We start from the raw sequence: 25199 nt of genomic DNA on the forward strand, positions 1-25199 counted from the left end.
ATGACTTATGTAGTATAAAATACGGAAATAGTCAGTTCAAATGTTAATATATGATGAAGGTTTATTATGCAATGTAAATCAAAAATCGCCTTTACACGGTTATACATAGGTAAAAATCAGTTAAGGCTTTTCAACAATCTTTAAGTCATCAGTCATCAAAAACTTCAATGGTTTGTAATCATACATATTATCAAGAGCAAATTTACATTTTATGGGATCAACACTACCAGTACCTATTACATTTAAATAGTAGATACGTTTTTAATATTTTAATATTATGAAGTAGAAATTAAATATTCAAATTTTACTTTAATATAAAAATAATCACAATGCTTGAACACTCAAATAATATTCATGTTTTTAGAATCCATAGTATTGGTCTTACAAATTTAATTGAATATGATAAAATACCTAAAAAGACAACTATGAAAAATTTAGTTAATACTTTGTAGCATTCTCTTAAGACTATTACTCTTTTACTTTCTTAAGATGACGCAATTGATCCAAAATATTTATTTTAGGTAAGCAGTGGTCAACAATTAAGTCATAAAGTATTATTCAATTTCTAAATCTAAAACCTTAAGATTGTTGATTGATCATAGTTTGCCGTTTGGTAATGGCTTTTATGATTTGTCTACAATTTATATAATATCATTAAATAAATTAAGTTATGAATGTCAAATGGTTGACAAATTATGATGTTTACTTACATGACATGTAACATTGTTATAGAGTCAGGCCCAGACTCCAAGCTACTGAGAAAATCTCAATAGGCCGGTCACGAGTGTTTGGCCATTACGTTATTTTAGGTTGATGATGAGAAATTAGTACAAACATTTGTAGAAAATATAATTTAATGTAATTATTAAATTATACATTAGCTGCAATCAAACATTAGAAATCCTAAAACTCTATCAGCCGATACCTTACTAACTGGCGATGTACACTGTACAGTATAATATGGCCAATAGGTGTATACATAATTTATGAAAACACATAACTGGGATTATTATAAATATTTAAAATGTTTAAATACAATACAGTATTGTTTTCAATTTCAAATACTGCCTATTGCCCAATGCGGAAAGATCATTCCTTAACTAAGTAAATACAACATAAATATGTGATTGTACCTATTAATTAGTTTAATTTTACTTAATATTATGCAAAATATAATAATAAAAATAATATATAGTCTGTTTACAGTATAACCCATAGAAAAATCAAGGAACGTGTTATCACTTATCAACTTTTCTAAAGAAACGTGACGTGAATATTAAATAAATACCAGGACCAGGATCCTGGATTACTTGCTTACCTTCATAACTGGTAACAATAATGATAAGGCAACGATTTGATTAAAAGTCTTGTGATAAATAACAGCACATGTGTGAAGTGCTAAATCGCTAAATGCTGATGTATTATATTTTAAGACTACCTAGTGTTTTTGAATACTCAAGAATTAAGGTATACTAATAAACAAAATAATATTATCTGCTCAATATGCCCAAAGTGAAAAAGGAAAAAGGTCCTAGTGACTATGGCAGACAAGGTAATATTTCAAAATATTTAGAGACATTTTTACTTCATTTTTTACTTCATAAAAATGCTTTTCGTAATTCGTTTGAACTTACTTTAGTAACGTTTTCCGATAATTCATAACTATTACTACTATTCATAATATTACAATTAGCCTTGATGCTATTTACTCTCCTCTGGGCTCCTTTTTTGGCTAGAAAAAGTTCAGTGAATAATGCATTGTTTTAGTTGTTTGTAATTAATTTTTACTGTTGATTTTCATTGTATGTATTTTCACCACATAGGCCTTGAGTGAATTAGTAGTGAATCATGTTAAGCTTCTAGAGCTGCCAAAACAGATTCAGTTTAGTTCCCACTCTCCATTTTGAATTGTTTAACAAAACTTATGTAACTCCTCGATCTTAAGAACGATGGTGCAATCAGAATTTGTTGCTTGAACTTACTTTTAAAGTAATTGCAAAAAAACTGCTAAATTTTGAATTAATCAAAAAATTACGTTTTTAAGTCTAAACATATTAAAAGTTAATGTTTTTTAAAGATTTTTTTTCATTATTTAGGTACACTATTTTACAATTAAAACGATGGACATTCTAAATTTATAAATCATGATTATTTTAGAAGTTATAAGAAAAATAACAAAGAATAATTATAGAATAAATATATCAATTAAATAATAATATACTATAATACAATTTTAAATCTTTAACAATTCTATATCAACTTCCCTATCAGTGTCTGAATCGGAGTTTACTGCTATGGCATTATTATCTAAGTCTGGGTAGGTTAAATAATGCATTGTTTCAGTTTAGTTAATGGCTCTAACTTAAATGTATAGCATAATTTCAAAAACATGAATTTTACCAAATATCCAGCTTAAAACCGTTTTTTTTGCTAACAGGAATATAAGATGATACTATAAAAATACAATATCTTATTGGGTACCAACGTTTTATATTTAAAGTATACAAATACAACGATAATTAAAAATGTATCTAACCTAATTAATTATAAATGGAAAAATTACGCTAAAATAAAACTATGTATAATACTATATAATTAGAGACCGGATTTATATGCGCTTAAAATCTTAAAAAAAAGATGCTTCTATACTCTATAATTTCATCAAAATAATCTTTTATATGCAAAAATATTCTTTTTCATAAAAATGTATTTAACACTGAAAAAAAACAAATAAAAGTAACAGTTTATAAAAATAAACAGTTATATTTAATCTATAATATGGTGATATACTGCCATACTGGTGTACCTATATTTAACAGTTGTAACACAAACTTATGTATTCAAACTCAAACCTAAATAATTCAGATTTATGAATTCAAAAAATAATAATAATAAAAATAATTAAAAGCGGGTAAGTGGATGACGCTCTGCTGTACAGTAGGTTACATAATAATGGATCGTATTTAACTTGAATTCAATGATATAATATCATTGTATAAGAAAAACGATTCTGAGCGGAGATGGTTCATCAGTGAATTTTTTACATTTTTATTATTTATTATAGCCTTTAAGTTAAATTAATATTATAATATTATAATTTTTTTATCCGTTGCTACGGTGATAAAAAACGCGTTAGAAATTAACATTCTATTTTAAGCGGTTTTTCGTAATTTGTCAGTAGTTTTTTCTGTTGCATTAAATAATTATTGAGAAAATCGAATAATGACCTCTTTAAAGTACCATGTTGATCCAATTTGCTAAAAGATAAGGTACTATATTATGTTGAAACCGAAGCACTCCTTCTGGTAGAAAATAAAAATAAAAAAATTTTATTAGGTATTTATTAGATTTTTATAATATATTCAAATTTAAACATACTGGGTTCAATATATTCCTAAAAAATGTTTTTTACACAAAATATTCTTTTTGTATATTAGTTCATAGGTAAATGAATCGCCGTGTAAGCTTATCCAATTGGAGCTGCATACTCTCAGTAAAAATATGTAAAAACATAAAAATCCGGTCTCCATATAAAATATATATAATGTTAAATATTTATTATATATACCGGCTCTTGTCGGAAAACTCGAAGGTAGGACTTCTTGGTTAGCCTAACCTATATGGTGGGAAAATACGCATAGCACATACGCAAAATTGCAAAATCCTTAACTCCATTAGGTTATACCATTGAAACCAAGTCTGAGCAACAAATTCTGATTGTTTCATCGGTTATAACTTGTAAAGTTACTTAAGTTTCGATAAAAGAATTCAAATTGGCGAGGGGGAACTAAACTGCATTTATACTGAGCTGCCAATTCTTATGGATAAAATTGTTAACCCTAGTATGTTTTTAAACATTTATTGAATCTCACAAACAACATTTTTAGAGTTATTAACTGATGTAAAAAAACATTGAACTTACTTTTTAACATATTACTATGTTAGAAATTGACAACAAGTTTTACATTTGAAACTCATGTAAATGGTTTAATAGACAAGTTGTAGGTTATTACTTAATACTGATTACTAATATTGATCTTAAAAATAACCTTCAAATATTAACATTATTTTAAAATTAACAGTTTTTAAACTAAAATAAATCTATAGTAAAATCCTAAGCGCCTCTTCTTTAAACTTAGTTTGTCGATCACTTCATTGACAACAATTCCAACGTCTCTGTGGATAGATAGCATAGCTAAGCCATTTAACCGCCCCTATATTAAAAAAATGATTTAAAAACTCATAGTTATAAAAGAATAAATTAACCAATGTTGATTTACTTGTGACATTGTGTTTCGCAAGTATGTCTTTATTCTTTTCAAGTTTGAAAACTACCTCTCACTAGATACAGTTGATACTGGTAAAGCTGCAAAAATCTGTAGGAGTTCAAATACACTTTGATAAACTTGTCTATTACATAAAACTATTGCTTCCATGGCATTTCTTGGTATATTTGATGATCTAATATTTTCTAAACGTCTTTGCCATAATTTAAACTCAGCCAATAACACAGATTCTTTACATTCATTTAAGTCAACCATGTACTTTGTGCCAGGCGTAAGAAGTGAGCTTCATTTTTGTCTGTTGAAATTAATGACTTGAAGTCCAATAATAACATTTTTACATCTGGTAGGTACACAATGGTAGACAAAAAAATGAATGACAAATTGATAAATAATACCATAATAGTATCATCATTGATAATAAATACTAGTTAATGATAATCATTAATAATGAAATGTATAATTCTCTAAACTGATAAACTAGATTAAAATATACTGCATACGTTCACAATATTTTCATTGTTATTGTATTTTCGCTGCGGGTATTTTTATTATCGTAATGACCCGGTCGTAAAAAACCATTTATTTTATAATAAAATAAAAATAGTATACTAATATACTATAAAATAAATGATAACACCAATGTCCAATATATTAGAATTTTTTTTTTTAAGTCAGGGGTTTTTAGACATGGAGGACACCCACCTCCCCCTCCCCCAAAAAAAAAGCAACTGGTGTAAACGAATAAGAAGATGCTCAGGAGTCAGGACATTCAAAATAATACACCAATACTTTCAATATAATATCTAATAATTTAAAAATCCTTTTTTTCGTATTCAACATATTTGGTGGGTTAGAGATTGAAAATAAAATTATATTAGTAGTTTGTCACTTGATTAAATTTATTTTAATCAATTAATTATCATATAGTCATGTAGTCCAATATTTTTTGTTATTAAATAGGGGCAAATAGCGAAAGAATACTGGATATTATAACAATAAAATACACAATATTAATATTATGTTAATTTTTAGGAATAATGTTCAAAAAAGATTTTGGACAACATATATTGAAAAATCCACTTATTATTCAAGGAATGGTAGAGAAGTCAGCTTTATTACCTACAGATACTGTACTTGAAATTGGCCCTGGAACAGGAAACTTAACTGTTAAGTTATTGGAACGTGTTAAGACAGTGGTAGCTTGTGAAATTGATGTTAGGTAAATTTACTTGAAATAATATCTTTGATTTAGGTGTTAAATAGTTAAATCATTAAGTATTCATTTTTTTTCTAATTATATAATACCTATTTAATGAATATTTAACCAAAATTTATATCAAAATGAATCAATATATTTTTAATAAAACATGGAAATTTATTGTATTTTTAGGTTAGTGGCCGAGTTGAAAAAGCGTGTTATGAACACTCCTTACCAAAATAAATTGCAAATAAGAGTTGGAGATGTCCTTAAATCTGAATTACCATTTTTCAATGTAGTTGTAGCTAATATTCCGTATCAAATATCATCTCCTCTGGTTTTCAAGTTACTTTCACACAGGTAAAATATTATGAAATGTTCTATTAAGTTGACACAAAAAAAAATGTATTTACTTAAATAGTTCTTAAACAAGCGTTATTGATGTCATTTACTTTATATAAAGAGAATAATATAACGTCGTATTCTTGATTGGTACTTTTAACAAAAACAAATTATAACTTTAAATTTCTGTACAGGCCTTTTTTCCGGTGTGCTGTACTCATGTTCCAACGAGAATTCGCATATCGTCTTGTGGCCAAGCCTGGTGACAAACTTTACTGCCGTTTATCAATCAACACTCAGCTATTAGCTAGAGTTGATCTTATAATGAAAGTAAATTATAGATTTCTTTTAGTTTTAAATGTTTATTTATTACTAAAATGTATATTTTTTCAAATGTTTTAGGTTGGAAAAAATAATTTTAGACCTCCACCAAAAGTAGAGTCCAATGTGGTGCGTATAGAACCTCGTAATCCACCACCTGCCATTAACTTCAAGGAATGGGATGGCTTAACAAGAATTGCATTCTCCAGGAAAAATAAAACATTAGGTGCAATTTTTAAACAAAATGCTGTTGCAGTAACATTAGAGAAAAATTATAGAGTATATTGTTCTTTAAAAAATCAAGTTAGTTAAAAGCATTATTTTTATTTTCAAATTTATCTTAAGCATCATTTAAAAATGATGCGCGATGTCACGGGTTTCATCTGCTGGCCGCCTGTTTATTGGCATTACAATACACACATTTCTTCAAAAATGTGATTTAAAATGTAATATATACTACTATTACCTAATAATTATTAATATATACTGAAAAATACTGCTAACGTGATACATCAACGGTATAAACAATATTTACTCTAATAGTTTTGAACACTAAAAACAAATTAGAAAGTATATCAAAATTATAATCACACATAAACACAAATACATATCAGATTAAATATAAATAAAATAAAAATGTTTTTTTTTTTTTTTTTAGTCATATTTGTTTTTATTTGCACAATCTGTATAAAAATAAAATTACAATAAGCACAATGGAGGGGTAATACAATTATAAAAATGTTAAATTTAATAATTGAATTTGTAGTATTAATCTATACTCTGTTCAAGTTCAGAAACACAGTCAGCAGTGGACCCCCCCCCCCCCTTCAGATTAGGTTAGGTTTTTATGCCCTTTAAGAGGACACTACAAAGACATCACGTTTGTCTTACAAGTGTGTAACATAACAAATTGTACGCTCAGCAGATCACGTTTGGCTCCGTTAGTTAAAAAAATAGAGTGAGTTGACCTCTTATGAAAGTAAGATTATTATCCTGGGAATCTTATAGGCTTATTAATATATTTTAATTTTAAAGTGAGTTATGAGTATTTTAAAATTGTAAATTGACAGAGATAATTAACCCATTGTTTTATACTCAATACCGGATACACTACATGTTTATATTGTGTCTATTTGTTAAATATTATGAACTAACAAAAAAAATATATAATTTATGAATGTAATAAAAGTTTTTTACCTTAAAGATTTATTATTTCAATAGGATGTTGATATCAAATTGTAGGAAAATATCTAAGCTTGTGTTAATATATAAATACAATAATGAAGACACTTTAAGGAAATGTGTGTATGTTGGGGAGCCAACAGATAAACCCATGACATTATGTACCATTTTTAATTGTCTCTACTAATCAAATGAAGTAACAGATAATATTTTTGACTATTTAGTTTTTAGTTATACCAAATACTAATGATTTAGCTTTTGTAAATTTGTTCTTGGATAGTCCTTTAATAACAAATTGGTTAAAAATAAAATGTGTTATAATATTGCCATGTTTTTTTATAAATATATTAATTATTTATTTATTTTAAAATTAGGAAATAGGAGACGACTTTGATATTAAACAAAAACTGGACGATGTTCTAAACAAAAATGATTTATGTGACAAAAGAGCTAGAAAAATGGATATAGATGAATTTATTGAGTAAGTAAACCTTTGTATTCATTTTAAATTCAATGAACGGGAAATTGTTTTTTGGCCAGTAAAATAATTGTATATTTTAAAACTCAATTGATTGAACATTAAACATTTATGTTGTATATAATATATGCTTAATTTTTTTTTTTTTTATTATTGTTTTAGGCTACTACTCGCATTTAATAAAGAAGGAATACATTTTCAATGAACAAAAAAAAATCATTTTTAATTTAAAACTGCTACAACTTGGACTTGAAAAATAAAGAAATTTGTTCAAGTATAGAATCATTTTTTTTTAAGTTATTTACAATTTTAGTGGGATTTATAAGTAATAAAAATTAAGTTTATTTTTTATTTAATTTTAATATTATTAACTCCCTTTTTATTTTGTCAGTATAAAAATATAATAATTTTTTTATAGTCTTCCCCAATAACTAGATAGATGGCTATTTAAGGAACGTGGCTGTTGTTAATCAGTTATTAGTTCCCAGACTTGTTTCTCTGAACAGTAATCACTAATCATTTATAATTAAACAAATTGTATTGAAATAAACTATATGCATTATGCGCGTATTCAGTATTGTAAACTAATAAATGTAGCTAATTTTAATATAAAAATTATTTTAAAAAAAACATTAGCTCATTTATTGAGTTTAAAGCGTCACCATTATTATTCCAAATTGTCTGGCGAGTGTACACTGTATATCTGTATATTGTGGGGAAAAGTTATAAATAATTAAATATTTTTGATGGTGTCTAGAGCTAAAAAACAATTTTTATAATTTTTTATTAACACGTTAAGTGCCATGAGGCCGCCGGCTGCCGCACCATATTATTCCTAGGAGGCCATACGGCCGCAGGCTGCCTCAAAACCAATGTATATTCCTACCTGTTTTATATGATTGGCGCTGTAGTTATGCTTCTAAATCTAATGTTGGAATCATATTTTTAGACCAAATACTTCCCGAGATAATGCTGATAACATTTCACGAATGTCAACATTAAAAACCCGATAACGTTTTAAAAATACCATTAAGTAAGGCCGCCGGCGGCCGCATGGCACTCAACGTGTTAAGTATAATAATTGTATACCTTATGAAAATTTAAAAAAAAAAATGGTATGGTTTAGGTATACTTTCATGAAGCAATAAACTATTATATTTTTAGATATAAATTATAATGTACATTAAACTTTATCCGCTTAATTTTAGTATTTACAGGTACATGCTGCTTTGTGAAACTAATTTTTTACATTTAAAATATTTAATTACAAATTATGAAGTCATACTTTTTAAATACAAGATTACATTTTTGAGATTTAAATTGTGCATTAAGTTTAATATATTGGTATACATGATATAAATTTAGATATTGGCCCTTCATTTTCTATATCTACTACTAAAATGGTTAACTTTTCATCAGGATGGGCTTCTGTTATCACTAATTTGATCATACAATTAGTGAATAAATATTTCCATTTTAATTCTGTCCTTTGGTTCAAACTCAAATTTTGAAAATAATTTACCTGATAAAAATATTATATAACTAGTAATTACTAATTATGACTGATAAGTTTTATTTACTATGATTGTTAAACTATTTTATTATAGCCAAATGAAATATTAATAAATGTTTAAAGATAGTGTTGCTACACTATTGAATAAAGCGTTTCATTATTCTTTCTAAATTTGTATTTTACGATACTAAACTTATTACTCCTTTTCAATACTACTTACCTTGTTTAATATTTTGGTGGCAACTTGATGATGCAATATACAGTTTTCTAGAGTACCCGTAGAATCTGTTATTGATAATCGAATATTTAATATACTTTCCAATTCATATGATTCAGTTTCCATTTTAAAATTAGAAGTACATTCTGGATTAAGACACATTAAGTATGTACTGTTCACATTCATACCACATAGATTACTGCACAAAGTGTTTCATATATTTAAGAACTGTTTATTACAATTTCAATTAAGAGTAATAAAATTACTTGCCACTTAGTTAAAACCAATGGAGATAGTCCATCAATATTAAATTTGCTCACAATTGCATATAAGATAGCTGTAAATTGTCTACTAATTTCATTAGACTTGACTAAAACTCGTTTACAAGTCATAATGTCTGTTATAGTTGACACTGAAAACATAAAAAATCATTTAAAATATTAGTTGGACAGACAAGTATTCTAACCTAAATATGAAATTTTATATTTCGCGTGTTAGATAAATAAAATAAAATTTCTAATATGGTGTAATCGGTAACTATTATAGAGTAACATAGTTAAATTTTAAAATATTTATATTATGTAAAAATAATAAAAAGAAAAACTATATTATGCATGTTTGTTATGTAGGAAATAAATAAGAAATCAACAATAGTACAATGTACAGTATAGAACCACATATATTTTCCTTCAAAACTCTTATAACAATTAATAGTTACTATAACCATAAACATAAGTATTAATTACAATTGGGAATATTAATGTTTAATTTAGTAGACAGGCCAGTCAAGTGTGTATTTGCGTAATTTTTTAAATCGTTAGCTTCATTTGTAATTGGATCTTCAGTAATAATTGTTTTATTGGAAACAACAGCTGTCATGCTCCTTTTAAAGACATTCCATTCCAAGTATAAATTTGAGAAAGACAAGACTAAAATGCAAAAATATAACCAATTAATTATGTTTTTCTTTTTAATTTAAACTTAATGACATACTTAGTTAATTTATATACATTAATGGGACTTGTGAGTTATGGCAGGTTATACTAATATAACTTTGAGTTAAATTAAATTAAATTATTTAAAAAGTTATACCAACTAACTGAAGTATGTGGTATTATACTATTTTGGTATAAGAAGATTTTTTAATAAAAATATTATCAAATAATCTTTCAATGAAAAGATGATATTATATACTTAAAACTTATTTGATAGTTTTACACTAGATCAAATTAATATATATATATTTTTTAGTAAAAATAGTTAATTTATTTGAATTTATCTTATCTTTATTTGTTATTAATGTTTCAATGCTATAAAAAAAAATCCTTTAATACCTAGGTATATTTAATGAAAAGAAAAAATTTCCTCATTTAACTCATGAGTCATGACTTAACAGTATAATTTTATAATTGATTACTTGTTTTTTTTGGTATCCATTGTGCAGCTCTTTCTGATAGTTCCTTATCCCAAATTCTTACTACAAGTGTTGGGTATGTTTTGTCCATGACAATTATTTCTTTTAAGAATGCTTCCTTGCCAACTTTGGTTTTTATTAATTTAGTAAACTTTACCTTAATATTAAATTAGGTGTTAAGTAACACTTTTGATAAGTTGTCAGTTGATAATAACTTACACATCTTACTGCAGCCAACAAACAACAAAATTTCCCACTCATCTCTTTTCCACTGGAATGGATATCCTCAATATTAATATACATGTGTCGTGGACAAGTGGGAATTCTGAGAAGATATTTATACTTCAAAGAATCATGAACATCATGTAGCAACATTTGAGATGACATTTCATTTAATGTTAAATAGAATGGGCTAAATATTTAATAGTAAGAAATTAGATGGGTAGGTATACAAATATACAATTTAAGTAACCATTTAAGTCATTAAGTTTATTAGTATATTACATTTACCTAGAACTTTTTGGCATATATTTATCTTTGATACCCATGTTATAAGTAACATTTGAATTAACTAAGTCAACTATAAGCATAAATAAATAATTTCAAAAACTAACAGACACTATCTAATATATATCGCATATTATTTTATACAAACCAACATCTCCAATTTTAAAATCATTATACAAACGTGTAGTATAAGCATTAGAACCCCAAACACTTATATTAACCACATCTTCTGGAGAGTCACGTATAGTAAACGAAAAGACAGATTTTTCTTTATTATCTGTTAAAAAATATATAATTAGGTACACATTCATATTTTTAGTTTTTGTTTTAATTATCTTAAATATTTATTTATTATATAATAATTAATAGTACATAGATATTTATAATCAATGTTTATACTGAATTATTTTTTATAGTTTTAATTCTAAATTATAAACCAAACATTTAATTATTATGAATAAAAAAAATTGTTTCAATACATGCGTATTGCTTAAGTTTTAGGAAGGTAATGGTATATATTTAAATATGATTTAAAACCTAAAATTATACATAAATCATTTATTCAAATTTAATATAACATTATATTTGTGTTTATCGTTTTATGTTAACAGACAATAGTTTACTCTAAAATATTATTATTTTACCTTGTTTTGATACAATTACTTTAGGATTTTGTTTTGCTATAATAATCCCAACTACCAAAATGTTTGTTGTTCCTGGGAATATTGAATTAAGCTTCAGTTTCATAACACCGGTATTCATTTTTTCTAATTATTATTTAGTAATTCTAAAGTACCTATATAACCTAAACAGCATATATAATATAATAATGAATAGATAACATGTTTAATATTATATAAGTAAAAAATAAATAAATATAAATTTGGATTATAGTTTATAAATTATAGAATACCTAAGACTGGAATATTTAAAATATTCTGAAGTGTTCTATGTGTTAATACTTCTTAAAATATTGTTACTGAATAAAATAAATTGATTTATAAATATTGGATGCAATCAAAAGTAAACTTAATTACAGGGTGATTTACCAGACATGCTCACCCCCATGGACCCACGTTCCTCTTTAATAATGAATTTGAATAATTTAGATTTTTAGAGTTCTTAAGTATAGGTACTTAAAGACATTATTGAGGAAAAAAGGTGGTGAGCATGCTTGGTGAATCATCCTGTAAAATTTTATTATACCTAAACCAATGGTTCAACATACCTATTTATACATATATTTTTATAGTGTAGGTATCAACAATTAAAATATAATTATTGAAACTTATTTGGAAAATGTATTAACTTTTTAGTCTTTTAATAATTAAACCACTAAATTTCTATATTTCTTGACGTCTTTTTAAATGTTTCTTTCAATATTTAACTTATAAATTAATTTAATTACCAGTAACACAATTTTACAATTTATAATAAATAATATGTATAGGCTACAAAATATAAAGGTATATAAAACTGAGCAGTGGCAGACTTACATTTTAAATGACGTAATTTCATATTTAAGTATTTACCACAACCTCACAATATTATCATAGTATACATTATTTACTTATAACAAAGTTAGGTACCTATGATGTAAATACAATATGGCTGAAAAAGGTTGAGCCGTGGCGCAAGACCTTAGCCCAGACCTTAGCATAGATTTCGGCCCTACTGCCACCACCCATTTGAATATTTGACGCAGCTGCGTCAATATTGAGCTTTTTGGCCCGCCACTGTAACTAAGAGATTCAGATTTTAATCAACTTCGAAGACAGATCTTTGTCTTCTTAATAGGTTAGTATTTTAATTTTTCCATCAAAATTTTCAATCTGCACTCTGCAGCCTAAATAACCTAATTAGCTACACTATATTTTGTGTTAATTGTTTAACTGTTTATATGCCACCATAACTGTTACTAGGTAGAGTTACCTATAATATTTAAAAATATATTCAGCGTCAACGACAAAGATAACGTTATTGGCATAACATTGCAAAGATTTAGATACGTACTTATAATCATACTTATAATTTTGGTATAAATACAATCAAAGTATTAAAATATAATATATCTAATCAATGGTATTGGTACCTACCTATATACGACATAAAATTACTTACCGTTGCTTTTGGTGCCGGATTCTCGCAGGTCACAGTTTCACACCCGTACCGTACGGATATTAAAGTCATAATTTAGAATACAGATTGATGTATAAATCTTATCTCGCGGCATGTGCTAGGTTAGGCCAAAAAGTTCAATGAATTCGAACTTTAAACGTCGGATGTCAATAACTTGGTTAGCTAACCTACCTCACGATTCGACAAGAAAATAAACAGATTTTGTAATGAATTTTAAAAACCGTTCCGACCGCGACGCAGCTTTGGTATAATATGTGCGGGTGGTAAGTTAACCGGATACCGGAAACCGGACTATCGAGATGAATAACCAATATATCGGTCGATGACCGGACTTTTCACTGCGTATTTTTTCTCGTTATCTATGTACATTTTAAGTGTCTTCAGTCACAGTTTATTCCTAAATACAGGTACCTTAAGAGTGCCTACTCCTTAAACTGTGCTTCAGTCTTATTCTAGCATAGAAGTCGATGCACATTATTTTGTTATGTGCCTCTATGGCTCTGTGTACAAGTTATCTGTACAAGGTGTATTTAAATCATGGCTATAGATAATAATTGAATAATACATAATATCTATAACCTTGTTTAAACTATAAATCATGAATTACTACACGTACGACGTAGATACCTACTATATTAATATCATGACTAATTAATAGTACCTATAATGTTTTTGGACATTTTACACGTTTATAAATTATAATATTTCATGATCAAAAATTAGTTTTTAAAAAAGTAGTAAAAAATAATAATTAAGCTCTATAAAAAAAAGCTTTAGTTAAAATGACTAATAAATAATCATAGTATACAACAATGCACATACCTACTAATACAAACAAACACACACAACGTCAATGGTATTAAATTGTAATAATTTATTACTTTGAACTTTGATAAAATAACCTATTGGTTTTTTTTTTTAGTTGTTTAAAAATTGGCGTAAATTCACTTTAGCTACCCAGCACATTTTTGGAATTATACGTATTTCAACCATTATTTTGGAATTTGTAGCCATAGATGCATGCAAAGTTTGAGATTTTAGGTTTAATACGAATGCGCGCAACACTACTTAATGCCGCGCGGAGGACCTAGAGTTTGGCGACCGGAGCCGGTAGGCGAAGGGAGCTACTATAATTATACTTATGTGACTTCAATAGACTGGCCATAACAACTTTGTTTAATTCCAAGGCCTACCCAAGGTGGTTTTACACAGCAAATCGGGGGATATTTTCGATTTTTTTGTCCGAGCGCAGCGAGCGAGTGGGCAACGCTAGCAGATTTTTTGCTTTTTAACAACTTTTTTTTAATTCCGAGGCCTGTCCAAGGTGGTTTTACACAACAAATCGAGGCATATTTTCGATTTTTTTTTTAAAATTAATTATAGGCGCTGCGCTCGGTATTAAAGTAGTGTAGCGCGCATACGTATAAACGTAATAACGCAAATTTTGGATGGCTATAACTTCTAAAATAATTGTTTGCGTCAATTGTTTTTTTGCACCATTGTTCTTAACTCGTCAAAATACGTATATTTCGAAAAAAAAAAAATTCCAAAAACGCGCTGGGTAGCTAAAGTGAATTTGTTCCAATAAATTAGGTATCTATTGTTATATATAGCTCGACCATTATATATGTAGGTAGAAGTATGCAAGAGAAATCAACATCTTCATCGTTTATTGGCAAAATATGTTTTACTGAGTGCCTGAGTCCTGAGTACTGAGTGTGAGCTAAAACTTGTCAATTTACCATGTTTTCATAGTACCTACATACAATACCTAATGACTAATGATTGTACGGAATCTAAAATATAATTAAATGCATTTAAAAAGTCTGAAAGAAATTATATGAGTAACATATTAAAATACCGGAGAAGTTGCTTTGCTTTGTTGAAGATTTTGAGTGAACCTCGCCATTGAGTACCTACCAACCTAAAGATATTATAAAGGATATTGTGTTAAATTTGAATTTAACAGTAAGTTGTAACAAAAAAACTTTTCTGAGCAGCTGTGAGCGGAGGCGGTTTGTCAGTCTCTATTTCTTAGGATATTTTATGATTTATCTATACTAGATATGAGTTATTTGTTGTAGGTTTGGTATGTTGAATTTATTTTAGCCATAAACCTAGAATATACCTATTATCTATTATATTATTGTCAATATCGCGTACATCGTAGAATAGTTTGAATTGGTTCGTGATATAAATAGCTTAAATTAGTCAAAATATGTTGAAAATGTATTGCCAGGTACGATATGGAACATATAAAAATGTAGTAAAATAACAATACATAATGGTAAAAAGTTTAAAGTCTGTCAATTTAATATTGTTTTAATAACAATTGGTAGGTAATAGGTATATATAATAACTAGCAAGAATCATAATATGAAAAATTCAAAAATCAATATTTTAGCAAATTTAAATTTAATATGACTATGAAAAAATGTTGTGCCCATCAATTTATTAAGTATAGGTATATTTTTTTAGATTCTGAGCGAACCGATGAATGTATTGATTTTACGATGATATGTGTTGTTTTTTTTTTGTGTCGGTCATCACCTTTTAGGATAGTAAAAGTGTTTGGATTTTCTTCAACAGTAACTTTTCAGATAGGAAAGTAAATCTAGTTGGTACTTTGAGGGTCCAAAAGTAAAAATTTTCCAGTAGTTTTCACAAGCGACGTGAAAAAAAAAGTAAAATTAAGGATAAACGGGAATTTTTACGCAAAATCTGTTTTTGAGAAAATCAATTTTGATTTTTGGTGCATGAAATGTTGACTGAATGTTTATATTAGCATTTTCTATACATCATACAATTTTCAAAATATTTTCACTTATTTTGAGCTGTTGACAGACATTTTCAGTTTCCAATTTTTTTTATTTTCTTTTGTGAATAAATGTCAATAAAATTTTATTTGTTGTGTAAATAAGCTTGAAAATGTAATACAAGGCTACTGATATATTGTTATAATAGCAGTTGAAAAATATTAAAAATATATAGGTATGCATAAAAGCATAATCTGAGCGAAGCGATGAATGTATTGATTTTACAATGATGTGTGTTTTAGATTCTGAGCGAAGAGATGAATGTATTGATTTTTAATTTTTTTTTAATTTTTGTGTCTGTCATCACCTTTTAGAACAGTAAAAGTGCTTGGATTTTCTTCAATAGTAACTTTTCTGATAGGAAAGTGAATCTAGTTGGTACTTTGGAGGGTCAAAAGTAAAAATTTCCCAGTAGTTTTCACAAGCGACATGAAAAACAAAAGAAAAATTAAAGAAAAACAGGAATTTTTACGCAAAATCTGTTTTCGAGAAAATCGATTTTGGTTTTTAGTGTAACTCTAAAACAAATGACCGTAGGTTTGAAATTTTGACTGAATGTTTATATTAGCATTTTCTATACACCATAAAATTTACAAAAAAATCTTTTTGAGCTGTTTACGGCCATTGTCAGTTTTCAATTTTTTTAGTTTTTTTTTCTATAAATATCAATAAAATTTGATCTGTTGAGTAAAAAAGCTTGAAAATTTAATAGAAGGCTCCTAGGTTATTGTTTCAAAGGCAAATGAAAAAAATTAAAAATCCTTAGTCACAGTTTTTATTTATAAGCATTTAAAGTTCAAATTTTGACAAAATACGGAAAAATCACGAAAATTAGCAAATTATTTTGAGTTGAGAATTCATAAAAATTTTTCTTTTTAAATCTAAGATTTGAAAATGTAATATAAGATTACTCATAAGTTTGTCTACCTTTATCAAAAAAAAATGTCTTGAAGAAACTTAAATTAAATTTTTATGAGCGTCTGAAATTTATATTTTTACAACATTTGATATTCACTCGATTTCTCATGTAACAATTTTCTTATTTTATTGTAATTAATAAACGAATACTGTAGATACTTGAAAATTTCACTGAATGTTTATATTAGCATTTTCTATACACGAAAAAATGTTGAAAATATTTTGACTCTTTTTGAGCTGTTTACGGACATTGTCAGTTTTCAATTTTTTTAGTTTTTTTTTTTATAAATATCAATAAATTTTTATTTGTTGGTTAAAAAAGCGTGAAAATTTAATATAAGGCTCCTGATATATCGTTCTAATAGCAGTTGAAAATATTAAAAATACATAGGCACAATTTTTTTTTATAAGCATTTAAAGTTCAAATTTTGACAACATTTATCAAATTTATAATTTATTAATTATTTTGTGGTTAAAATATATATAGTAAATATATAAGTATATCAAATATACTTGGTTAAATCATAGGCTGACTGACCGTTTTCGCTCAGAATCGTTTTTCTTATACAATGATATTATATCATTGAATTCAAATTTAACACCATCCATTACAGTGACCCACTTGTAACCTACTGTACAGCAGAGCGACATCCACTTATCCACCTTTTTTTTATATGCATTTAAAGTTTAAATCTGGACAAAATGTATCAAATAAAAAAAATTTAAAAATGGTTTTTTGGTTAAAAATTTTTCAAATATTCAACTTTTATAGCTAAGGGTTGAAAATTTAAAACTAGCTTCCCAGTAAGTAGGTTATTCTGTAACCAGAAAATATAAAAAATTTAAAAACACAGTATTAATATAATATAAAATATCCTAAGCTGACAAACCGTCTCCGCTCAGAATCGTTTTTCGTATATATTTATATTACCTATTTCATTGAATTCAAACTTAACACCATCCATTACAGTCACCTACTTGTAACCTACTGTTCAGCAGAGTGCCTTACACTTATCCGTTTAATTTTCATTTTGTTTTTTGGAAATTATTTTTAAAAAATATTAGGTACATTTGTAATAAAAAGATGTGATTTATATAATTATATATATTTTACAACCATTTCGATAACTTTTTTAGAAAATTCTTATCTGAAAAACACAAGTAAGTATTTTTAGTACCTACTAACACTGGTATCTACTCTGATATTGACAAGCAACATTGACATGCAATTCCTATGGATTCAAAAAAAAATATATTAGATATTATTTTGGACTTTTGGAGTAAGAAACTAGGTAGCAGTGTAGCGGAGTAGCCGAGTGGATTAAGGCGTCGGTTGTGACGCACGCCGCCGCCAGTTCGAACCCGGCAGCGGGTGGTATTTTTCTTCGGGCAAGTATCCACGGTGTCCGGAAAGAAGTGCCGCCATCCCCTACCCGGGCATGGCAGATACCTACAGATGCCCACTAAAAAATCTGTCAACCCAAAAACACGCGTTGTTTAACAACCTACAAATTCCTCCCCTACAAACAGAAAAAAAAGTTAATGGCTATAGTTGCCGGGCTTCATGATATTAACATAATATACTTTCAAAGTTCAAGGACTTGATAATATTTTTAAATTACAACAAAATAACCAAAATATAGGTAGTTATTCTTCATTTGAATATTTAATTTCGTAAAAATTTGAACTTCAAATTCAAAATTAAGCGTAACAAATATATCAACCTACTATAATAATTAAAATCAGATTATATGTTATTATTAACCTTATGATTAAGTAAGTATATTATGATTTATGACATAACAAAATATTATTATAAGCTTGACAAATGCTTAAATTTGAAAAAATATAATATTTATTTATTATTTTTCATAAAGATAAGTCATATTAAAATAAAAAAAATATGTATTTATTATTTAACCTATAATTAATATAATATTTCTATATATATATATATATATAACAAATACAATGGAGTCATGATAACTCAAAGTTGAAGGGAGTTAAAAAATCGCTTCGAAATAACTAACTAAAATTTATCCTAACCTAGTCCAATAACTTAAGTGGGTGACGCTCTGTGTACAGTAGGTTACAAGTGGGTCACTGTAATGTATGGTGTTAAATTTTAATTCAATAATATAATATCATTGTATAAGAAAAACGATTCTGAGCGAAAACGGCCAGTCAGCCTATGATATTACCAAGTATAATTGATGATATTATTGTGAATAAAGTAATTTATATATAACCTATTTACGTGGAGCCTTGTTTTAAATTTAAATCCTTAGCTATAAAAGTTGAACATTTTATAAATTTTTAATTACAAAATAATTATTAAATTTGAAATTTGATAAATTTTGTCAAAATTTGAACAATAAATCCTTATAAAAAAAATTGTGCCTGTGCATTTTTAATATTTTTCAACTGCTATAAGAACGATCAGAAGCCTTATATTAAATTTTCACGCTTTCAACAAATAAAATTTTATATATATTTATAGAAAAAAAACTAAAAATTTGAGAACTGACAATGTCCGTATACAGCTCAAAAAAAGTCAAAATTTTATCGTGTATAGAAAATGCTAATACAAACATTCAGTGAAATTTTCAAGTATCTACAGTCATACGTATTTAATTACAACAAAATAAGAAAATCGTTATGTACATGAAATATCGAGTGAATATCAAATGTTGTAAAAATATGAATTTCAAACGCTCATAAAAATTTAATTTGATTTTCTTGTAGAATTTTTTTTTTTTGATAAAGGTTGACAAACTTATGGATAATCTTGTATTACATTTTCAAATCTTAGATTTAAAAAGAAAAATTTTTATGAATTCTCAACTCAAAATAATTTTTGTGATTTTTCCGTATTTTGTCAAAATTTGAACTTTAAATGCTTATAAATAAAAACTGTGACTAAGGATTTTTAATTTTTTTTCATCTGCCTTTGAAACAATAACCTAGGGGTCTTATGTTATAACATTCAGTCGAAATTGCATGTACCTACGGTAATTTGTTTTAGAGTTGCACCAAAAACCAAAATCGATTTTCTCGAAAACAGAATTTGTGTAAAAATTCCCTTATTCCCTTAATTTTTACTTTTGACCCCTCCCCCCCCACCCAAAGTACCAACTAGATTCACTTTCCTATCAGAAAAGTTACTGTTGAAGAAAATCCAAGCACTTTTACTGTCCTAAAAGGTGATGACAGAAACAAAAAAAAAAAAAAAAATAAAAAAAAAACACACATCATCGTAAAATCAATACATTCATCGCTTCGCTCAGAATCTAATACATAATATAAGATATCCACACAGTTGAAAAATATTAAAAATACATAGGCACAATTTTTTTTTATAAGAATTTATAGTTCAAATTTTGACAAAATTTATAAAATGTTCAACTTTTATAGCTAAGGACTGAAAATTTAAAACAAGGCTCTACGTAAATAGGTTATATATAAATTACTTTATTCACAATAATATCATTAATTATACTTGGTAATATCATAGGCTGACTGACCGTCACTGCTCAGAATCGTATTTCGTATACAATGATATTATATCATCGAATTCAAATTTAATACCATCCATTATACAGTGACCCACTTGAAACGTATTGTACAGCAGAGCGACATCCACTTACCCTCCTTTTTGGTCATAAAGCGGTTTATAAAATTTATAAGTTGATTATTAATGTAGGTACCTATGTGATTGTATCTATTTGTTGCTAATAATGAATTGGCCATCAAATTAACCATTTTTATATTACCTATACTGTATACGGCTATACCAGACACTGATTACCAAAACCAAGTACCTACCTATTAAAATGACACCCACCCCAGGATTTTTGGTGGTTCAGTGAACCACAAAATGTATGATCATGCCGCATCTGTACCCTATACACGAAATTCCTAAACAATAAATAATACTAAAAGCAACATCTGTTGCTATTGGGTATTGACTTGTTGGGTGACCGTTTGGGGGGTGGTGACCTATTTTGACGATCAATCACATTGACAAGGCCACGCGAATCGTGCGCACCATTCGTGCGTAATCGTCGACTATTATTATTATTATGCAGGGCGCCAGCTTTATCAATTCGTGCAAACGTTTCAATCGTCAGTCAAGTGTCGTGAAGCGTAGAACGTAGTTGTGAACAATAATTTAAAATCTTAGACGTTACACTTGTATTTGAACTGTATTTGAATCGTCGTCCGTCTAAACACAGGTTTCTATTGTGAGTGAGCTAGTGCACTATAATTTATTTTCTCTCATTCACCCCACTCTAAATCTTCCAAATAGGTAGGTAGTTTATTATAACATATTATATTATAACTATAACGTAAAATTCAAGTATAATTCAAATATTCAATCTTGCATAGCAATAATAACACTGCAAATGCTTCAGCTAAAACTATTATACGAGTACCTATGTATTATTCATATGGGTTGTTTTCTTGTGCGGTGCCGCACCAAATATCCTAGATAATATTATTATTTGTAACCCCCTCATAATGTAAACAATATATAAGACTAAGAAAAAATAATTGTTCAATTTGATGTTTGTATTAAGGGATGGATTTTAGTTTTAAAAACCTAATACTGTAAATTTTTAAAAGTATAACATGCCAAATGATTCAGTACCTAGTAATTTTGTATTTATCTTATACATGTTGTCATATTGGTTATTTCATAAATATACATATTTATATTTATGATTTCTATACAAATATCCCGGCTAGTACCTACTATTAAAGCTTTTGAGGGACACCTTATATTTCACATTCACACCAATTATCTGAACTTTCATCATCAATACGCAACTATTTGCTCAATATTTGATGGTTATAATTTATAAATGTTATATTAATACATCAATTAAGCATTTTGTAGACAATTATTTTTTTAAAAAAAATTTATAAAAGTGGTTAATTTAAAATGTAAATATCTTAAATTAAAAAAAAATATTGCTTATGTAATAATGGGTGTTTTTTGTTATACAATTTTGTTTGTATACTTATAGGTACCATAGAACTAATCAATAACAATTAATTTATGTATATTTATTTTGTTAATTTGCTTGTTACTATACTAGCTACCTAATTGACAAATTGATCTTCAGCTGTCAAAGTGAATACGTCAATTTCTACTTTGACAGAATTAAAATCAAGGATAGTTACTCCACATCAAATTTGAATTTTATCATGTATTTAATACTTTCATACCTATACATACCTATTATAGTGGAACAACCAGTGGTAGTTATTCCACCTCCGAAATATGAAGTTTACAAATTATACGTAATATACATAGTATTCCTACCCTCCTCTCTCCCATCGAAATTGAATCATCGAATATGGTTGTGCCTTACTGATACAGTATATACCTAATTACTACAAATTTGGAACTATGTCTATTGCAGATTTAAATATTTTCTGTTTTTGATAATCTAGAAATCGAGAAAGTAATTGGAAAAACCGATTAAGAACACGGTGTGCAGTGAAGACAAAAGTAGTTGTAGCAGAAAAATGAACCAAGGTATAAAACAAGATACTAATTTGAATAATAGCAGTGAACTCAGTGTCCCCCCTCGGGCATAACCCCGCGTAAATAAAGACTGAAAAATATTCTCCTAAAATGATAAAATTTCAATTTAAAAAAAAATTTTAGGGGCTTTGAAGTATGCACCCACTTGAACATTTTTTGAATTTCTTATTTTACTATGAACATATTATATAGTAGTATATTTTATAAAATTACATGTTATAATTTCTATATTAATATAAAACATTTAATTCAATTTTAGGCCAGGGACCAGCCATTAACAATTGCAGAGCAAGAGATTCATCCAGAGAATGCTGCTGCATTATTTGCTATGATAAATGTGTTTGTGTCAAGCTTTCACCGTGTGAACATAAATTTTGTTCGGCGTGCGTTGTAAAAATGACTGAACAAAATATAAATAACTGTCCGATTTGCCGTAGGCAAGTGAATCAAATATCACATATAGATCCAATGTCGATTGATTAAAATTACTTTTATTTTTGAAAAGATCTCCTTTTACAATAATTAATCTAATTTTTTTCCCCAATTTATGCAAACTGAAATTTTATTTTAATATGATTACTTTCAAAAACCTTAATTACAAATGAAATTAGTTACAAGGAAAACAATTTTATTTTACCTGTATGTTTCTTAAAAATGTTCATGTGTATATTTGATTAAAATAAAATTTGTAAAAGATATTTGTTTTTAAAATTTATTTTTCTTACGAGAAAACTTCTGTTCTGTTTAATTGTTATTTAATTTAATTTTAAATTCGATATACTCTCCACTGACTATATTTAGTGTCTGGATATTTTTAAAAGGATTTATCAAAAATAAATATATGTATCATTGTGTGTATTGAATAGGTAAGTGTAAATAATTTTTCCAAACTTAACTTGTTAAGCTGTAAGCTACTATTTTTAAGTTTTAATATAGGTAGATACTTACATCGGGTCCTCAGAAGCCAAACACTTATGAGTCATATAAAAGTTTAAAAATTGTATTGCATATTATTATGAAAAATATTCAAATTCATTACAATTTAAAAATTATAAAATATGTACCTATACTAACAAATTAAGGAAAATGCGAGTCCCTATATCATGGTTCTAGGTCATTAAGCTATCAATGGACAGTACAAATAGTGGCCGTTTACCAACAATTTACAGTTGTAGGTTTAACGATAGTAAATAATAATTGTAATATAAATTACTAATATTATAGGTGCATACTCGGGGATGGACAAGATATTTAAAAATCAGTATCGCGATACTATAGATAGGTACTCATATATCTGTCCTCATATAGATATATATTGTAATAGTAGATACTCGATGCAGGCGCTGAACGTTTGGGCACATTGGCCTAAAAGCCGACACGTTTGGTTACAAACAGCCATTGAATAAAACGTATTTTATAATTGTATATCTGCAGGTAAATCAGAGAACGTTTGGGTACACATCATATACGTGTGATCTACAATTTACGTCTATACTTAACTTTATATTGTTTCTAATTAATTAATATCAATTATAAGATTTTGATTATTATACGATTATTATAGTATAGTACACGCGGTACTACGAATATATTTATGTATGCCTACGTAATACACGTACCGTCGTCGACTAAAATCTGTATTTCACCGGCATCAATTTATATGATAACAGATTTCTTTATTCACTCACAGTGTTAGGACTTATCTAGATAAATTATCCAGATAATTATTTTTTTATCTTTTATCTTAATTAGATAAATAAATATAAGTTATCTAAGTATTTATTTTAGATAAAAATTTAACTTATCTAGATAAATTTACAAGATAAATTTTTTGGAGAAAATTAGCTAGATCTGTTCGAAAATGTTTTATTTTTATTCTCATTATCTGAGGCACAACTTGTACGTAACATAACATCCAGGGCTAAAAATATATGACGTTATTCTGAAAAGACTATAAATTATTCCTATTTAGTACTTATTACTTATTAGTAATTAATATTCTGTATTCGGTTAATAATATATAAAATAATATACTAATTAATTTATGTAATTAGCCTATATTAGTATATTACTGTCGCAACAAATATGTCAAATTCCCAGAATTTTTTAAATATTTTTAAACTATAATTAAAATACGAATAATAGAACAGATGACAAGTTATAACCACCGCCGTCCCAAACAAAATTCCATAGAATATAATATTATTCATTGAGAAATAAAAACCAACCAGCCGTATATTCTTTCCGTATTTGTAATGCGTCTGAAATTAATGACAATTGATAAGTCTGACGAGCAATACATGAGATGCTATTT

General features: G+C 27.1%; 4 protein-coding genes across 4 annotated transcripts; 2 read left to right on the plus strand and 2 right to left on the minus strand.

Annotated features, from left to right (window-relative positions):
- The first annotated feature begins 1361 nt into the window (after positions 1-1361).
- On the plus strand, positions 1362-9156 carry LOC132936397 (probable dimethyladenosine transferase). The gene is made up of 7 exons (XM_061003120.1): positions 1362-1552; positions 5319-5505; positions 5677-5844; positions 6021-6156; positions 6229-6450; positions 7704-7810; positions 7970-9156. Exons 1-7 carry the CDS (start codon positions 1504-1506, stop codon positions 8010-8012), a joined length of 912 nt encoding a protein of 303 aa, XP_060859103.1. The 5' UTR covers positions 1362-1503; the 3' UTR covers positions 8013-9156.
- Positions 9141-9723, minus strand: LOC132936398 (protein hold'em-like). The gene is made up of 2 exons (XM_061003121.1): positions 9541-9723; positions 9141-9329 (listed from the first exon to the last, which is right to left on the minus strand). The coding sequence occupies exons 1-2, from the start codon at positions 9721-9723 to the stop codon at positions 9141-9143; spliced, it is 372 nt and encodes a 123-aa protein (XP_060859104.1).
- On the minus strand, positions 9663-13794 carry LOC132936396 (meiosis-specific with OB domain-containing protein-like). Its single transcript, XM_061003119.1, has 8 exons — positions 13580-13794; positions 12103-12263; positions 11607-11735; positions 11462-11531; positions 11171-11363; positions 10955-11108; positions 10284-10466; positions 9663-9949 (listed from the first exon to the last, which is right to left on the minus strand). Exons 2-8 carry the CDS (start codon positions 12218-12220, stop codon positions 9759-9761), a joined length of 1038 nt encoding a protein of 345 aa, XP_060859102.1. The 5' UTR covers positions 12221-12263; positions 13580-13794; the 3' UTR covers positions 9663-9758.
- Positions 13795-21470: 7676 nt separating this feature from the next.
- On the plus strand, positions 21471-23462 carry LOC132932495 (RING finger protein 141-like). Its single transcript, XM_060998885.1, has 3 exons — positions 21471-21575; positions 22792-22876; positions 23145-23462. Exons 2-3 carry the CDS (start codon positions 22867-22869, stop codon positions 23366-23368), a joined length of 234 nt encoding a protein of 77 aa, XP_060854868.1. The 5' UTR covers positions 21471-21575; positions 22792-22866; the 3' UTR covers positions 23369-23462.
- Positions 23463-25199: the final 1737 nt, after the last annotated feature.

This window comes from Metopolophium dirhodum, chromosome 1 (assembly GCF_019925205.1).
Source record: "Metopolophium dirhodum isolate CAU chromosome 1, ASM1992520v1, whole genome shotgun sequence".
Taxonomy (NCBI): domain Eukaryota; kingdom Metazoa; phylum Arthropoda; class Insecta; order Hemiptera; family Aphididae; genus Metopolophium; species Metopolophium dirhodum.

Excerpts from the sequence above, each read along its gene's own strand:
- LOC132936396 (XM_061003119.1), bottom strand. The coding sequence starts at position 12,220 with ATGAATACCGGTGTTATGAAACTGAAGCTTAATTCAATATTCCCAGGA. Across the intron at positions 11,736-12,102 it reads AGTAATTGTATCAAAACAAG|ATAATAAAGAAAAATCTGTC; the intron begins GTAAAATAATAA and ends ATTTTTTAACAG. Across the intron at positions 9,950-10,283 it reads AAACATTAATATTCCCAATT|TGTCAACTATAACAGACATT; the intron begins GTAATTAATACT and ends TTATGTTTTCAG.
- LOC132936398 (XM_061003121.1), bottom strand. The coding sequence starts at position 9,723 with ATGAATGTGAACAGTACATACTTAATGTGTCTTAATCCAGAATGTACT. Across the intron at positions 9,330-9,540 it reads CCACCAAAATATTAAACAAG|GTAAATTATTTTCAAAATTT; the intron begins GTAAGTAGTATT and ends TATTTTTATCAG.
- LOC132936397 (XM_061003120.1), top strand. The coding sequence starts at position 1,504 with ATGCCCAAAGTGAAAAAGGAAAAAGGTCCTAGTGACTATGGCAGACAA. Across the intron at positions 6,451-7,703 it reads ATTGTTCTTTAAAAAATCAA|GAAATAGGAGACGACTTTGA; the intron begins GTTAGTTAAAAG and ends TTTTAAAATTAG. Across the intron at positions 7,811-7,969 it reads GATATAGATGAATTTATTGA|GCTACTACTCGCATTTAATA; the intron begins GTAAGTAAACCT and ends TTATTGTTTTAG.